The 18,739-nt window shown below is 41.0% G+C and overlaps 1 protein-coding gene across 4 annotated transcripts in view; it reads right to left on the reverse strand.

The window, feature by feature from the left end:
* LOC140581265 (uncharacterized) overlaps positions 1–18,739 on the reverse strand; it is a 65,346-nt gene that overhangs the window by 874 nt on the left and 45,733 nt on the right. For 2 of the 4 annotated variants that reach the window (XM_072703417.1, XM_072703418.1), the window contains exons 6-8: positions 1,056–1,246; positions 856–949; positions 278–471 (exon numbers count right to left, since the gene is read on the reverse strand). Coding sequence is in view for 2 of the 4 variants with exons in the window: in XM_072703423.1 (XP_072559524.1) it covers positions 7,781–9,148 (1,368 nt within the window). In the remaining 2 variants the exon portion in view is untranslated. Of the gene's footprint in view, positions 1–277; positions 472–855; positions 950–1,055; positions 1,247–5,177; positions 5,436–5,544; positions 9,971–18,739 lie in introns of those variants that run through there. The other 2 variants (XM_072703423.1, XM_072703422.1) reach the window with 2 other exon arrangements.

The following is an 18,739-nucleotide window of genomic DNA, read 5'->3' on the forward strand; positions in this document are numbered from 1 at the left end:
GACTAATACCAGAAGGTGGGAAATAATTCTACTCTTAAGTATGTATTTGTATAGGAGCTGAGTCACGGAGAGGGGGTGTACCTGATCTATGGGGGAGGGATGGGAATGTGGTTTGTGTGGGGTTATTTTAATCAGGAATGCACTGATTTGCAATCTTTGTATGAAAAGTGCTTCTGAAATTAAGTTTGATTTGATTAGTGTTGGTCTATATTCTTCATGAACTTCAGTATATGAGTTGCACTGAAATTTGCATGTAGAAGATTTTTTTTTCAATTACCTTTGCAGATAAGACAGGCAAAGGCATCTTTAATAGTTGCTGCTTCAGCTGCTGCCAGGGAAACTCTGCGGTTGGAACTGGCCAGCTCCATCAACTCCTTCATTGTTGTTGACACCTCCTGAAGTCCTTGTGATGCCAGGACCACCTCCTCAATTTTATCAAACACAGCATCAAGGCCATTATCATCTCGTCGACTGAAAAAAAATAAGCAAAAAACATTGCAATTTGTTCTCTCAAAGTTATTTCCTTTGTTTAAATAAAATCTGCAAGTTTTTTTAGTCCTGTTGTCATGTTAATTGTCATTTTATTTTAACAATTCTAAATGTAATAAGTATTGTTGCAACTTACATTGATCTGTCACCCAAACTCATTTAATTTAAGCAGACGAACAATAGTGATCCCAACTAATGCAATGGAAATAGCAGAAACTAGAAGGGCTTATTTTGGCAAAAAGTATCACAATAATGCAAGTCCTCACTTCCTAGAATATCCTAATATACTGCACACATGCAGCTGACAGAAGTAAGCAAGCCAGGAAAAAAGTTGGTCAGACAGTAATGAAAATACAGTTTATATACCTCAGCCTCCTTTTCTTATTTCCTTGTAACTGCAAGAAATCCTCCACCTTCACAGCCAAGACTTTCCTTGCATTTTGCCTCCAAAATGCTGATCCTGCAAGTGAAGTAGATTATTTAATTGTACATTAATTAAGTATATTTTTCTGATAAAATTTTGTAGTTTTTCTTAAAACCTTATGGCTATAAAATTTCAAACTTACCTCTGGTTCCTTCTGTTTCCAAGATTTTGTTACCCTGTCCATCAGTAAGGATGACGGAGTCCTCTTGTTCGAGGGCCTCATTCACTTTACTGGTGATTCCCATGACAGAAGCCTCAAATTCAGAGAACCTCACCGTCAGGGCTCGGCTTGTTTCTAATTTTCCATCCACAAGGTCAGCAATGAAGATGGTCCTGAAAGCAAAAAATATTTTAGTTGAACAACAAAAAAAAAAAAAAAAAAATTTCTTGGGACAATCAACAACAACAACAACAAATTTATTTTTGTATAGCGCATTATCACAACATTACATTGTCCCAAAGCGCTTTACAGCATCCCCACCCAAAGCCCCAGTGAGTAAGCCATAGGCGACAGTGGCAAGGAAAAACTCCCTAGAAGGAAGAAACCTTGGGAGGGACCAGACTCAAAGGGGGAGCCCATCCTCCAGGGGCCGGCAGGGAGAGTCAAATACAGTTTAGTCTGAAACACAAACGGGGAGCAGGGGGGAGATGACAAGCCGGTGCCAACACTTCCTCCAATCGCCAGGCAGCCAGAAGGCAGGGAGCGGGTCATACAAGGAAGATGACACTGGCAGAACGGCGAGCTGGATGCACGGTCGTCATTGGCAGTGGCGACGTCACATGTTGCAGGGTGTGCTGGACATCTTGATAGATTGAAAGCTCCAGGTAGCACCACCCAGGAGAAGGTGGTGGAAATAAATGCAATTAGTCAAAGTAAGGGAGACTATAGGCAGTGCTGAAAGTTAGATGAGTGCAATATGAAGTGCAATGCTCCGGCAGATATGGCTATGGCAGCATAAGTAGGGGGGAGAGGCAGGTGGGAATGCAGGCATGGGGAGTCCCTGAAATGTCAGCACTCCAATCCCACAAGCAATTGTGAAGCTAGAGTGACAGCACTGTCAATTCAGTTTATCCAAAGCCAATGGCACCGATCCCCACCCAGCTTTACACCTCACACTATAGGTTTAACTGGGAGTGAGAAGCTAGCTAGAGCTAGAACTAGTGTCCCTATAAGCTAAACTAAATAGGTGTGTTTTTAGTCTAGACTTGAATATTGAAAGTGAGCCTGAAACCCGCACATCCGGTGGAAGACCGTTCCACAGCTAAGGAGCTCTATAGGAGAAAGCTCTGCAGCCTGCCGTAGATCTTTCTACCCTAGGTACTAACAGATATCCCGCACCTTGAGATCGAAGCAAGCGTGGGGGATTGTATGTGGTCAGCAGATTATTAAGGTAGTCTGGTGCAAGGCCATTCAGTGCTTTATAGGTTAACAGCAGTATTTTATAGTCAATCCGAGACTTAACTGGTAACCAATGAAGGGAGGATAAGACTGGTGTGATGTGATCAAATTTTTTAGTGTTTGTGAGAACTCTGGCTGCCGCATTTTGTACCAGCTGAAGTTTATTTAAGGAACCAGACGGGCAACCAGAAAGGAGGGCATTACAGTAGTCTAGTCTGGTAGTTACGAAGGCATGTATTAATTTTTCTGCATCACGAAGTGAGAGCATCTTACGAAGCTTGGCTATGTTTCGTAGATGATAAAACGCAGTTCTAGTAATACTTCTTATGTGAGCATCAAAACATAGATCTGAATCTACTAGAAGACCAAGATTTCTAACCACTGTGTTAGGTTGTGTAGGAAGGCCACTAATGCTGAGGTGGTGAAACTTATTTCTTGCAGCCTTGGGACCAATCACCAGTACTTCTGTTTTTTCTGTGTTTAACATTAGAAAATTTTTTGCCATCCAGCACCGAATATCTAACAGACAATCTTCTAACCGAGATAGGAGTGATGTATCATCAGGGTTAACAGATATATATAACTGTGTATCATCTGCATAACAATGAAACCCAACACCATGTTTTCTAATAATGTTACCAAGCGGTAGCATGTATAGTGTAAACAGTAGTGGGCCCAGTACTGATCCCTGTGGGACACCGTATGTGACTTTGGTGGCCTTGGATGATTCGTTGTTCACATGTGCATACTGATAGCGATCAGTTAAATATGAGCGGAACCAAGAGAGTGCTGTCCCTGTAATGCCAACTACACCTTCTAACCGGTCCAAGAGGATATTATGGTCCACAGTATCAAATGCTGCAGTTAAATCCAGTAATACCAACAGCGATATCAAGCCACGGTCAGAAGCCATAAGTAAATCATTCATTACTTTGACTAGAGCAGTTTCTGTGCTATGGTTTGGTCTAAAGCCAGACTGATATAATTCATTATTATTATTTTTTTGTAGGAAAGTAGACAACTGACGAACTACAACCTTTTCCATGATCTTTGAAATGAAAGGAAGATTTGAGATTGGTCTATAGTTTCCTAAAACACTAGGGTCAAGATTTGGTTTCTTTAGAACGGGTCTAATAACAGCCAATTTAAAAGGTTTAGGAACATATCCAAGCTTAAGAGAAGAGTTTAACACATTTAACAGGGTATTGCTAATCTGTGGTGCGATTTCCTTGAAAAATTTTGTAGGAATTGGGTCTATGAGGCTTGTAGAGGATTTACAGGAGGAAATTAAGCTCAGGAGTTCTGGGTGTTTTATAGGAATGAAAGATTCAAAAGTCTCATTATTGATAGGCATAAGACTAGCAGGAGTCTGGCAGTCATAGGTAGCTAAGGATGTGCACTGGATGGTCTGTCTAATCTTAGTTATTTTACCATTAAAGAATGTAATAAAGTCATTACTCTTAAGAGATTGTGGGACTTGCGAGTTTAATGGAGAATTTTGTGTTAACCTAGCCACGGATTCAAATAGGAATTTTGAATTGTTTTTGTTCCCGTCTATTAATCTGGAGAGATACACAGACCTAGCAGACACTAGTGCTTGTCTGTATTTAGACAGGCTCTCTTTCCATGCAGATTTGAAAACTTCTAGTTTAGTTGAGCGCCATTTGCGCTCTAGCTTGCGTTATGCCTGTTTGAGTTCACGTGTATGATCAGAGTACCAGGGGGCAGGTTTCTTATCTCTATGCTTTATTTTCTTAAGTGGAGCTACAAGATCTAGTGTGCTACGAAGGGATTTATCCATGTTTGCAGTCGCCTTTTCAAGTTCATTTATACACGATGCTTCAGATGTAAGGCTGAAGGACTGTGGAAGTTGTTTCATAAATGTTGTTGTAGTTAGTGAGGCAATGGAACGTCTGATTCTGTACTTTGGAGCTGCGGTCAACGGGAGGCTATACTGGATTTCAAACGTTAACAAGTAATGATCAGAGAGAAGGGGACTCTGAGGCATAATAGATACATGTTCCACCAAGATGCCATGACTAATAATCAAATCAAGGGTATGGTTACAGGCATGAGTAGGCCCGACTACATTCTGACATACACCTAGAGAGTCAAGAATAGCTGTAAACGCTATTTTTAAAGGATCACTATCTTTCTCCATATGAATGTTAAAATCACCCACAATAACAGCTTTGTCAGTACTGACCACCAGGTTAGTTAAAAAATCAGCGAAAATTACTGTACGGCCCAGGTGGTCTATAAACAATAACAATCCAGGAATATGGCAAGTAGTTAAAAACTGTAATCTTTAATTTCTATAGCAGGAAAATGCTACATACACATTCATAAACTCGTATTAATCTGATCCAATCATATGCACATAATAGTTTGATAGTGTTGACGGTGGCCAGTTCACTGCAATTTTGGCCATAACTTTTATATTAAGATTTTTTTATTTTATTTTATTTATTTTATTTACTAACACTGTTTGGATACAGATGGATAAAGATGGCTGTTATTAAAGCAGTACTTTTAACACTTCTATCACAATACGTAGTTGAGTAATTGTCGCAGTTTCAAGAAATTACAAATTTGTTTGCAAATGCAGCAGTCACATATGAATACATGCTAGGCAAGATTGTGGCCACTATCCTTTGTTTTGAGAGTTAATCTAAGGAGATCTGTTGTCCCCAGGGCCATCAAGCCTTTTAATGTACACAGGAGAAGATTGCTGACATGGAACTACAGACGTATTTTCAAAATATATTTTTTTAGTATTTGTGTCTCTGCGTTTTTATGTGTACAAGCTACTCCACATCTTAACTTCTTTCATGATAATTAAAGTATCTAATCTACAACAGTCACCTTTGGTATGCCTTTGCCACTGTAGCTCTTGAAGAAGGTCTCGCCCGCTGAGCCCGCAGCTGCACTCGGCGGTCGGTGGAAGGAAAAGCGGGTGGGGTTGTATGGTACGGGCCCGGGTACCTCCTCGGCATCACAGCTCTCCCCATGCACTTCGTAATGACCCCTTAACATCAGGTCACAAGTGCTGAAGTGCCCATCACTTGCCGGAAATACGGCCACATTGGAATCATCGGTAATATAAAGACTGAGTGGACGAACCTTTAAAAAAGTACGAAGTAGCCTAATTAAAAACAAATTTTTGCACATGTTGCGTGGTTTAAAGTACAGAACACGTGCAATTTAAGACAAAAATATTTAGGGAAGCTACCTGGAAGATCCTGCTTATTTTTTCGGTGATCATGTCTTCTTCTTTTAGAGTCAGCCGTTTTGTTCCCCTGAACAGCACATAACTATCCATGTTTGATGAATAACGGTTGGAAATGGCTCGTGAGTCGTGATGGGCCGCCTGCTCGCTAGCTCACTGAAACAGTAGCTCGCAAAAAATAACAATTTCCGGGTGATGCACAACCCAGCAATTAAATATTTAAAACAGATTCTGTTGTGTGGACCCTTTTCAATTTTGTATTTTTGATCCAAAACGAAATTTTAAAATATGAAATACAAGACAATTTTCATTTTTTGTTTCTGATTTAAAATCAAATAACAAAAAAAACAATCAGATTTTCATTTTTTGATTTTCATTTATCAATTGAAAATGGAAAGGACGAATGATACACGGATTCTCCACAACCACAAATCTCTTTTGTCAAAATCACCTACAGTACAATCTCTGCGCTCCACTGAATCCTTAACAACTTTTCTCCTGCCGCTGCCTGCACTCCTTCACACACCGTCGGCACCCAAACCACCTGCTTTGCTCATCCCATCATTTCTCCCAGATCCAGCATGGACTGGTTAAAAGCCACTGCTTTGTGGGGTTCCATGTCTGGTATGTTGTACCATTCTTCCACTATTCCTGTCCTCCGTATCTGAATGGCTACTCCCTCAGGCCCTAATATTATCCCATCTGTTATCATACACATCCTTTCTTTCTCTGTCAGGCAGAGAATCTATCAGCTGATCCCACTCATCCTTTACTTCAGGATCACTGAACTCTCCCCATCGCAACAAACAAGTACGCTCACCTAAAGGATTATTGGGAACACCATACTAATACAGTGTTTGACCCCCTTTCGCCTTCAGAACTGCCTTAATTCTACGTGGCATTGATTCAACAAGGTGCTGAAAGCATTCTTTAGAAATGTTGGCCCATATTGATAGGATAGCATCTGGCAGTTGATGGAGATTTGTGGGATGCACATCCAGGGCACGAAGCTCCCGTTCCACCACATCCCAAAGATGCTCTATTGGGTTGAGATCTGGTGACTGTGGGGGCCATTTTAGTACAGTGAACTCATTGTCATGTTCAAGAAACCAATTTGAAATGATTCGAGCTTTGTGACATGGTGCATTATCCTGCTGGAAGTAGCCATCAGAGGATGGGTACATGGTGGTCATAAAGGGATGGACATGGTCAGAAACAATGCTCAGGTAGGCCGTGGCATTTAAACGATGCCCAATTGGCACTAAGGGGCCTAAAGTGTGCCAAGAAAACATCCCCCACACCATTACACCACCACCAGCCTGCACAGTGGTAACAAGGCATGATGGATCCATGTTCTCATTCTGTTTACGCCAAATTCTGACTCTACCATTTGAATGTCTCAACAGAAATCGAGACTCATCAGACCAGGCAACATTTTTCCAGTCTTCAACTGTCCAATTTTGGTGAGCTTGTGCAAATTGTAGCCTCTTTTTCCTATTTGTAGTGGAGATGAGTGGTACCCGGTGGGGTCTTCTGCTGTTGTAGCCCATCTGCCTCAAGGTTGTGCGTGTTGTGGCTTCACAAATGCTTTGCTGCATACCTCGGTTGTAACAAGTGGTTATTTCAGTCAAAGTTGCTCTTCTATCAGCTTGAATCAGTCGGCCCATTCTCCTCTGACCTCTAGCATCAACAAGGCATTTTCGCCCACAGGACTGTTGCATACTGGATGTTTTTCCCTTTGCACACCATTCTTTGTAAACCCTAGAAATGGTTGTGCATGAAAATCCCAGTAACTGTGCAGATTGTGAAATACTCAGACCGGTCCGTCTGGCACCAACAACCATGCCACGCTCAAAATTGCTTAAATCACCTTTCTTTCCCATTCTGACATTCAGTTTGGAGCTCAGGAGATTGTCTTGACCAGGACCACACCCCTAAATGCATTGAAGCAACTGCCATGTGATTGGTTGATTAGATAATTGCATTAATGAGAAATTGAACAGGTGTTCCTAATAATCCTTTAGGTGAGTGTACGTTTGTCCTGTGTCCAATTCAGCCTATTGCTATATTGTTCCTGTATAAATGGGCCCCACTGTTCTAGAATTTCCCAAACTTTTCCAGTAACATCTTCAATCCCGTATGAACTATACTGTCCCCTATTGAACAACAGATTTTGTCGCAGAACGCTGTACTTTCCACTGAGCACGTCTATGCCCCCCTCTGTACATTTAATGTCTATCTACAGCTGACACAAAGCATCGCTGCCTAACAAATTCACTGGGATATGCTCTGATATTAGTATGGGCATATTTACATTTTTGTTTGCAGGACGTCTCGTGCTTTCCCCTTGAAAGGGTGGATTCGGGCAGACTCCACAGGTGTGTCCGGGCTGGTTACAGTTCCAGCACACCAGCTTGGGTGGCCTGTTCCCCAGTCCTCCCATAGACTGGGATTGCCTAATTTGTGGGAAATTAGGTGCCCTCTGATCACCTCCCCACCTATCATATCTACTGTCTTTGTTCCAATCAGGGACTGGAGGCCAATTGGTATCCTGGGGGCCCAGCGACAGGAGACTGTCGGCTGTCCACAGGCTGCCCCCGGGGCTTGGGTCTGGAGAGACCACTGGTGCCTGGACTTTTTTCTTTTTAGCGGTCAGCTCCTCCAGCTGCATCTGATTCAATTTCTTTGCCAGTTCCCTCTCACGCTCTTTAGCACAGTCCTCCTCCTCTCTGTACAAGTCAATAGCATGGATCAGCTGCTCACGGTTCTGCTCCTCAGGCATAGTAATGAGCCCCACAACTTGCCTTAGCCTGCTTCTCACTGGCTTAGGGAGCGCGTCCTGCAGTGCCCTCCGGTACTGACCCCTGAATGCCGGATTCTGCAGGTCCTGCTCTGTCTCAGTGTGCCATCGCTTTTCTTGAGCTTGCAGATAGGCAGCTGGGCTCTCCTCCTCCTTGATGGGTTCCACCTTCATTTCAAACACACTCAGCCGTGGAGGAAACATTAGTCGCAGCTGATGCCAGCAGTTAGCACGGTAACCATCAAAGTGACATGCATCATTCACAGGAGTCCCTGTCGCCGCTACCAGGCCACTGCTTCGCAGCAGTCTCTCCATTCTGTCTGCCCCCAATACGCAAGCCAGAACCGCCTTTATGTCCCCTACCGCCAGGAGCTGACCCATAGTTTCCTCCTCAAATGCTTTTATCCATTTTCCGGCCCCTTCTGCCAGGACTGGGAGTCTGAGAATCAGGCCCTCCAGATCCTGTCCTGCCCACAGCACATACTGTGTCTGTGCTCCGTTCACCATCAGCGGAAGCATCGGCGTGTCCCTGGTGGGGGGCTTCACAGCCCTCCTGCTTCTCACTATTCTATGATCTGCATTATCCTCCTCTACTCCTTCCTCACTCTCCGTTTCTGTCTCCTTCTCCTGAAACTGACTCCATCCTTTAGATGGAGGGTTAGGGGTGTCCAGCAGATGCACCAACCCTTCTGCATTACTGCCACTTGCTCCGTACCCCACCTTTATCTCATTCCCTCGCAGTCCTTCCTCCACCGCCTGTCGCAGCAATGCGCTCACTTCCCTGTATCCATCTAAACAATCTGCCATTCTTTTATGCCCCTTACTTACTTCATCCCAGACAGCAATTCCCTCTGTGCCGGATCCGTTTTTGAATCACCAGATTCGCGTAGCAGTCACACTCACTATACACATCTGCACCAGCTTTGCAGCATATTTGTCCGCAATCTCTGACTGACAGTCTGTTAGAAAGGTCCGTATCTGATCCAGAGCAGCAACGCAGACCAGACCCGCGCTTTTTTAAATCTCGCAGATGCGCGTGTATGTGCCTCAGTAAGAGTTAACTGAAGAGTCACACAACAACCATGTGAATACCTGCTTGTGGTTCTTGGTAAGTGCATTATAAAACTATATTAAGATTGACATCAGATTGACAAAGCTGATAGTTCCATCCATGTGATTAAAAAACATAACTAATGCGAAAGTAGGCTTAAAGTCAGAATTTGTGATTGTGGTGAAAGCCTGTTATCAAAATTGGTGAATATCTCCGTTCACGTGGATGTTATGTGCAATGAGATGCAGGGTATGTCTGTGTAAAATTCTAATTTTGGGTTCAGTGTCACCAACTTGACAGTAAATATTATCTAAGCTCATTTCCAGCCTGCACTGTAAAACATTACAGCCCAATTAAGCTACAACAACTTATTTAATTTTTTTAACTCCAATTGCCTTGACAAGTTTTGGATATTGAACTCAAGTTTATACATTTTCAAAAATTAAACTTAAAATAATCAATTGTCTTGACTGCTTCTGATTTTTGTCAGTGTTTTCAATGTTAACTTACAGACATGAGTTAAGTTTTAAGCTTAAAAAGTAAGGGGAGGCGTAACGTCAAGAAAACCCGCGTTTTTGATAACGGTCCACGAAAAGAGGAAATTTCATTTAAGTTTGGCTTTTGTATACCCTGTATATTGATTTACTCACGACTACTAGCCTCAATATACAGATAGGTTATGTTTGTATGTGTCCTTAGACAATCTTAGTGTTTTGTGTGCCACCCTTATAACCATGTTCACGGAGTATCACCTATTTTACCCTTTTGCACTTGAACACATATAAATTTAAATAAATAGATAGGTATAGCTACCATTGTATATACAGTATGTTCTCATGGTATACCAGAAGAATCTGGAAAGTGAGTGTAACCAATGTGTCCTAACTTTTAGAGAGTCTTCTTTGTTAAAAACCCCCCCTTCTCTTCCAGCATTCCTTTGTGGTCCTTATCTGATCTTGGTGGACCGTCACCAAGTTTCTCTGTTTCTACCATGCGATATTAAAAAGAACTGAATTAAGGTGTACATTATCCATTTTGGAGAAGATCAATTAGAATAAGCCACACCAACCAAGATATGTTGTGTCCAGATGTGCAACTTATATTGATATTACCACAAACTAATGGCCACGACTATCTATGGATAAGATGTGCTGTTTGTAATATGAATATTTGATGTAATGTCTGCACAAAGTGTAACATCTGTTGAGGTGCAACCCAAAACACCTGTATCCTGTACTGATGTGAATCAGTCACATAGATAAAATAATTAATTGTTTAATCAATTAATGCAGATGGTATGAGGTATGTACCTGTGAAGCTGGTATGGCATGTTTGGTATCAAACCGATTGTTAATCACCCCTGATTCCAAATCTGGTCAGTGATTACCATAAAAGTGGATGTATCAAAAGTTATAACAGCTTAATGAAAATCATCAGTAAAGGGAGAATCAGTCGGGCCATAAATCCCAAAAGGACTGATACAGACCCCCTTCCGAAAGCCCGCCAAATGGATGGCCAGCCATTGGGCCAGGAGTCGAATTCCTGGTCATCCCTATTCATGAACTTAATAAAAACCTGGCTCCTCAGAACAAAGGTGTGCAGAGAAAACCATCAGCCCGAAGGAGAACATCAGCCGGGGCAAACAGATCATCAAGCGCAGAAAAGACCATCAGCCCGGGAGAAGAGAAGCCCAGAAGAAGCCCTCCGGTGAAGGCCCAGCTGAACAGAGAACAGCACCCAAGACAAAGCTTCACCAGGAGAGAGAATCCAAAGGGGCTCCACTCCACTGCTCCAAACGCCACGCCTTCCTGAGTGCCATCAGTTCAGCAGCTCTGCCATCAACTGCCAAGACCCCCCCCCCCACACTCTTCAACCAAGTAAACCAACTTCCTTTCATTCTAACAACTTAAGCTGTTCTGTTAACCTGCTATAAGACTTTAGGGTCGTGTTTCCATAAACTGTGCTTGCTTTGCAGAACAGTATTTCCCATTTAAGGTTAAATCCGGTCATTGCATTTTCATAATTACATCGTTTGTTTTATTCCGTTATTTCGTGTTTGTTGTTTGTGTTAGGGGTAATGTCTGTCTTATGTTAGTTGTAGTGTTAGCTAGGAATAAATGCATGTCTTTTACACAACTTCAGCCTCCGTCATTGAGTACTTACACTAAGTTCCTGCCTCTGCGATCTTGCTACACGCTCTGAACCTCAAACTCACCTGAAACATCGCGAGACTCTCTCTCATCGGCCGTGAGGGGAGCTTCGCTACCAATTGTTTGCATTACCTGGTGATGCAGCTCGCTGGACGAGCCTTCCAACCCAGGTTGCTAAGCGATACTGGTAATTAGTGAATCCCATTTAAGTCTCACATTAACAGACTTACAGGGATACCGCAATTGAGTTTGGAGGAGCCGACCATTCGGCATAACGATTGGTTAATAATCAGCATTAAATAATAATTAATTAAACCTTAATTAATTTCAAACATATTGGTGGAGAATATTAAAATTTATTTGAGCTAATAATTCCTACATATGTCTTTGGGCACCATGTTATCTTGCAAGTAAGCGTTAGCTAATAAAATTTCAGGGGCTGGTTGCACAAACACCTTCCGTTGTTCTTTTAAGTCGAGGCTAATTACTCCCAGGTATTTAAGTCCGAACATAACCACCTTAAGTTTTTACTTGCTTTTTCGTTTTTCAAATGTTAGTTTTGCAAAACATCTGTTTAAGAGCGATCACAGTAATTTATAGTGTGAGTTAATGGAATTTCTTGGGCTTTCTATTATATTTGGCAGCTGAAGTGGGTCCCATGAGCACATTTTTGCTTAAATTAAATTTTGATTAACCTAATAATTTTAAAGTGATAATATACTGCCAGTTTATTTTTTGTTTCTTCTTTCGGATTTCATCAAGCAGGGTCTTTCATGAAGTGGAAATGTAAGTTTTGTCCTTTCTCCACTAATGGCCAAGGAAGAATAATACATCACTACAAAGAGCATCATGGGCATTATAGAACATCTTCAGGCCTTCTCTGTATTTACGAGGACTGTTTGAGAACATTTCGCACCCAAGCAGAACTTAAAATTAATTTGAAAGAGCATATAAGAGAAGCTTTGAAAATTGTAACCAAATTATCCTGTGAATTGTGTACCTTCTTGGAGCCATGTGACATTAACAAATACTTCATTCACCTGAAGATTCATTTAAGAAACAAAGAAGTTGTTAAATGTCCATTCAAAGGTTGCTTTTTTAAGTCTAGCGTGCTGTCAACATTCACTGCTCACAGAAGTTGCAATCATAAGTCTTCCACCTTAAATTTCAGAACAAAGCTTTTGGTGAACAGCACACTTTCGGAAAGTTTAGCAGAAGACGATTTTGTGTCAGACACTGAAAATTTACTTGTATGTGATTTTTTTACCTGAAGCTGAACCTAGGCTAGAAAATGGAGATGCCATTCATCGTCAGTTGGGTTCTTTATTTCTCTGCATGCAAGCACTTTTACATGTTTCAAATTCAGCAGTACAGGAAATAATTGATGAGTTATTTTGCATTGGAGAATTTGCGCATCAAAATATAAAGACTGTCATTGATACAGTTTTGAAAGACAATAATTGTATAGTGGATGATTCTGTTGTAACTTTATTGACTGAAGAAATACATACTTGATATTGATAGATGGTTATAGGACACATAGGGCTGGTGTGAAAACTTCCTGAAAGGGTGTGAAAGATGAGAGAGGGCAAGAGGAACACACTGAATTTGGTTTGATGTTGATTGGCTTAAAAATGAAAGAGTTATTGCAATTTTTCCAACTGCAATATTGATAGATGGTTATAGGACACATAGGGCTGGTGTTCTGGAAAACAGATTGGTGTGAAAACTTCCTGAAAGGGTGTGAAAGATGAGAGAGAGCCAGAGGAACACACTGAATTTGGTTTGATGTTGATTGGTTCAAAAATGATAAAGTTATTACAATTTATCCAACTGCAATATTGATACACGTTTTTAGGACACATAGGGCTGGTGTTCTGGAAAATAGATGGGTGTGAAAATTTCCTAAAAGGGTGTGAAAGATGAGGGAGGGCCAGAGGAACTCATTGAAATTGGTTTGATGTTGATTGATTTTAAAAATAAAAAGTTATTACAATTTATCCAACTGCAATAATGATACACGGCTATAGGACACATAGGGCTGGTGTTCTGGAAATCAGATGGGTGTGAAAATTTCCTAAAAGGGTGTGAAAGATGAGGGAGGGGCAGAGGAACTCATTGAACTTGGTTTGATGTTGATTGGCTTAAAAATGAAAGAGGTATTACAATTTACAAGTGGTGTTATGCTGATTGGCATTGCACTTTCAAGACGGTCCCTAAGTTTTCCGGCAGTTTTGTGCGAGCAGAATGATATTCCCATCTTGCTTTGTATTCTTAATTCATATTGCTGGAGAATGTTGAGCTAACTTAAAGTGTGAAATATTGCCCTCGTTTAACTTCACATGTGGAGCCTAATCTGAAAAGAATTGCCGTCATGACCCCGAAGATATTGCAGTTTAGATGTCAGTAAATGTGGTGAATATCGAACATAAAACCAACTTCACCGCGGTGTCTGACCGCCTGAGTCTCGCTCCAGATGCGTCAGAGTTGGCAACCTGCATACGGCCGAATCGGACCTACGACCGATCAGTCGGAGCCGATCGCAGCCGAAAGTCGCCGACGACCTGCATATATAGGATCGTATTGTTTGTTATGGTACGAATGGGCGTCCGTGGCAACAGCTTGATTACTTTTGAATCACATGTACTTCTTTTCTCAAACTTCTTTCGAGCATCTTGGCGAGTGGCTGCATTTTGAAGAGACTTGCTATATTAAAAATGGAGAACAAAGAAATGAAAGTAGTCAAAATTAAAATTACCTTTACAGTTAAAATAACAGCTAAGGAATCTGACACACATTTAGAAAAAAAATGAGGCCGTGGAAAATAACAGCAGGGAGAAGGTGAAGAAAGTCAGCATGGTGAAAGATGTGATGAAGAAGACGGTTGAGACGGACAAGCCCTGTTCTGCGCGGAGGGTGTGTTACATGCCGAAGGTAAAGACCTGGATTAGGAGTGTGGCAGTTTAGCAGAGCTCTTAAAGAAAAATATATAGAAAGAAGGAGAGAAGCGCACGGAAAGTGGAATAAGACGGGCCGGCATGGTGGAGCTACCAAGCGAGCAGCTGGTTTAATTTTAGCTTTTGTTAAGTTAAAAGTAATTTGGGGAAAAAAAAGAGTTGTCCTTTAGTTTTTCGGTGAGTGTTACGGGACTGAGTTAAGGGAAAATGTTCATTGTGCTATGGCGGGATATAAAAAGTAAAGGAAAAAACCAACCGGGGATTTAAATAATGCTTCATTTGCCCATTGAGGTTACGTAAACCTTGGATGTTATAATGTGTGATCATTTTTGCATATAAAATAAAGGGCTGACTTACGCAGGGTTGCCAACTTTGGTCAGCTGGTTGGCGTGAGATTTACACACGACACGTACTTAGGCTACATGTACCTAACAGTTTTATTACCTTGTAAATAGTATTTAGGGTTTGCAAACTGCCCCAACGCTTTTGATGTAGCCAATTTTGGGTTTAAAATGGATGAATAGAGATTCGCCATAAGATTTATTACTGTGAGCGTTTGAGTCTGAAAGCCTGAGTCTCGCTCCAGATGCGTCCGAGTTGGCAACCTGCTTACGGCCGAATCGGACCTACGACCGATCAGTCGGAGCCGATCGCAGCCGAAAGTCGCCGACGACCTGCATAGGATCGTATTGTTTGTTATGGTACGAATGGGCGTCCGTGGCAACAGCTTGATTACTTTTGAATCACATGTACTTCTTTTCTCAAACTTCTTTCGAGCATCTTGGCGAGTGGCTGCATTTTGAAGAGACTTGCTATATTAAAAATGGAGAACAAAGAAATGAAAGTAGTCAAGATTAAAATTACCTTTACAGTTAAAATAACAGCTAAGGAATCTGACACACATTTAGAAAAAAAATGAGGCCGTGGAAAATAACAGCAGGGAGAAGGTGAAGAAAGTCAGCATGGTGAAAGATGTGATGAAGAAGACGGTTGAGACGGACAAGCCCTGTTCTGCGCGGAGGGTGTGTTACATGCCGAAGGTAAAGACCTGGATTAGGAGTGTGGCAGTTTAGCAGAGCTCTTAAAGAAAAATATATAGAAAGAAGGAGAGAAGCGCACGGAAAGTGGAATAAGACGGGCCGGCATGGTGGAGCTACCAAGCGAGCAGCTGGTTTAATTTTTAGCTTTTGTTAAGTTAAAAGTAATTTGGGAAAAAAAAAGAGTTGTCCTTTAGTTTTTCGGTGAGTGTTACGGGACTGAGTTAAGGGAAAATGTTCATTGTGCTATGGCGGGATATAAAAAGTAAAGGAAAAAACCAACCGGGGATTTAAATAATGCTTCATTTGCCCATTGAGATTACGTAAACCTTGGATGTTATAATGTGTCATCGATATGTACATGTTGTTGTAAAATGAATTCGTTATGTGTAAAAGGGAAAAAAGGGATATGTTTTATTTTCCCCATATTTTTCTTTTAGATGTTCGCAGTCCAGGTTAAGGCTGTGATAGTGTGTGAAACCCTGAAAGCAAATTATATTATATTGATTAATTGATAAAATAAGTACGCGACAGGCTTTGCTCCTCCTCCTCAGTCTTGTAATTTGATACCAACATTACCGTCACGTGACTCGGCGGCACATACGCACGCGCGCGCGCACACTCGCACGCACTGGCAGAAGCCTTTCAATTTGGCAGAGAATATCCAGGTAGGGTATAGTGGTGCCAGTAATATTTTAGTTATCTTCAGCATTAGTTAATATTAAATTTTCAAAGTGCAAGTGGTTAAAACTGAAAATGTATAAATTATGCTAAGACCTTTTTATCATGGATGCTAGTGTTAGCATCAGGTTCAAATAGGTAAATGGTTTGGGTTTACGTGATCATTTTTCAGTCACCGTGACCAGAATCATGGAATGCGGTTAATCAAAGTTATTTTTTAACTCATTACTTCTTCTGTGATTAATTAATCAAAATTAACGTGTTATTTGATACAATATTGCCACATGTTATAAAATGAATACATTTACTGGAATTGAAAGAAATATACTGAATATAGCTCAGATTTGATTGACTATAATTAACATTTTTTGTTATTTCTTTGAATGTGTTTAAACTTTATTGTATTTTTTATTGTACTTTGTTTTTTGTATTTTCACTAATAATTTTTTATGTAAATAAAGCCGGTTGTCTAATTTTGTGCACTTTATTTAAGAAAAATACATTTTGTGTTACTTATGTTTTATAATAAAGTATTTATTTACTTCTTAACTATACCAAAATTCTGTCCTGGTGTCACGCCCTGCTCGTCCGATCCTCTTGTGTGCCACGCCCCCCTCTTAACCTCATGTGAAATCCTGGTGTCACCAGCTGTTTCCTGTTATTTCTAATTGATCCTGTGTATTTCAGTCCACGTTCCAGTTTGTTTCCCTAGTTCTGTCATTAACATCTCCTAGTTGCTGATGGCTGTTTGTGCTCTGGATTTTATCTTACCCTCATTAAACCCCGAGTTTTCCCCGTATCCTGGACTCCCGTGCCTTCCTTCCCGGCGTGCTATCAGCGGTCGTGACACCTGGGTTTTACTAATTAATAAAAATGTCAGAAAAACACTTAAAGGTAATGAAAACTAATTCAGCTTTAGCAATTTGATGATGCATCCACCTTAATTATTAAAAAGTATTTATATGGGTATCGGCAATACTTGTCCTGTATTTACTTGGTATCGGATCGATACCAAATCTTGTGGTATCGCATACCACTACTCGGAGAGGAAAACGGTCAGGGGAAGAATACGGTCACACGCACCCTGCCAGGTTCTGCACCGGAGCCGAGCACCCGCCGTTGGATTCCGGATAAGAAAAGAAAAGACACAAAATTGATGGAAAGGGGTTTGGAAATGATTATATAGAGACGGAACCAGGCTGAGCCTTAGAGAGGAAATAGTGTATTGTTATATTATTAATTAGGTAAATGGTTACAGGTCAAAATAAATAAGGAAATAAGTTTTTGGGTGGACTTGTTTTACCAATTATCCTCCTCCCCAGGTAAGAAAGAAAGGTTACATATTGTAAAGCTCTTATATTAGAAAGATCTTGGTGTGAATGTTGATGCTTCCATGTCCCACTCTCGCCATTGTGGGGAAGCAATAAAAAAGGCCAATAGAATGTTGGGCTATATCTCTAGGTGTGAGGAGTTTAAGTCAAGGGAGGTGATGTTACATTTATGTAATTCCTTTGGTAAGACCCCACCTAGAATATTGTGTGCAGGTTTGGTCACCATACCTTAAGAAGGACATTGCTGCCTTAGAAAAGGTGCAACGGAGGGCTACGAGAATGATTCATGATCTTAGAGGAATGTCTTATGAGGAGAAGTTAGCTGAGCTGAATTTGTTTAGCCTTGAGCAAAGGAGACTAAGGGGGGACATGATCCAGGTCTATAAGATTCTATTGGGTCTGGATGCTGTTCAGCCAAATGGCTATTTCAGAATTAGTTTAAATACTAGAACTCGTGGCCATAAGTGGAAATTAGCGGGAGAACATTTTAACACAAATTTGAGGAAGCACTTCTTTACACAGCGTGTAGAGTATGGAATAGTCTTCCTGCTAGTGTAGCGGAAGCTAAAACCCTGGGTTCCTTTAAATCAGAGCTAGATAAGATTTTAACAACTCTGAGCTATTAGTTAAGTTTGCCCCAAATGAGCTTGATGGGCCGAATGGCCCCCTCTCGTTTGTAAATTTCTTATGTTCTTATCTTATCTTATCCTATTTTATCGTAGGATAGGATAGGATGAGATAAAATAGGATAAGGTAGGATAGGAACGTCTAAGATAAGATAGAATAGGATAAGGTAGGATAGGAATGACTCAGGTAAGATGGAATAGGATAAGGTAGGATAGGAATGGGTAAGGTAAGATAGAATTGGATAAGGTAGGATAGTGTCGCCTACGGCTTACTCACTGGGGTCTTTGGGTAGGGATGCTGTAAAGCGCTTTGAGACGATGTAATGTTGTGATAATGCGCTAAAAAAAAAATAATTTCTTATTTGTTGTTGAATGGCTAAGGTATGATACAATAGCATAAGGTAGTTTAGAAATGGCTAAGGAAAGATAGATTAGGACAGGGTAGGATAGGAATGGGTAAGGTAGAATAGCATTAGGTAGGATAGCAATGGCTAAGGTAAGATACAATAGGATAAGGTTGGATTAGAATGGGTAAGGCAGAATAGCATAAGGTAGGATAGCAGTG

This window comes from Paramormyrops kingsleyae, chromosome 20 (genome assembly GCF_048594095.1).
Source record: "Paramormyrops kingsleyae isolate MSU_618 chromosome 20, PKINGS_0.4, whole genome shotgun sequence".
In the NCBI taxonomy this organism is placed as follows: domain Eukaryota; kingdom Metazoa; phylum Chordata; class Actinopteri; order Osteoglossiformes; family Mormyridae; genus Paramormyrops; species Paramormyrops kingsleyae.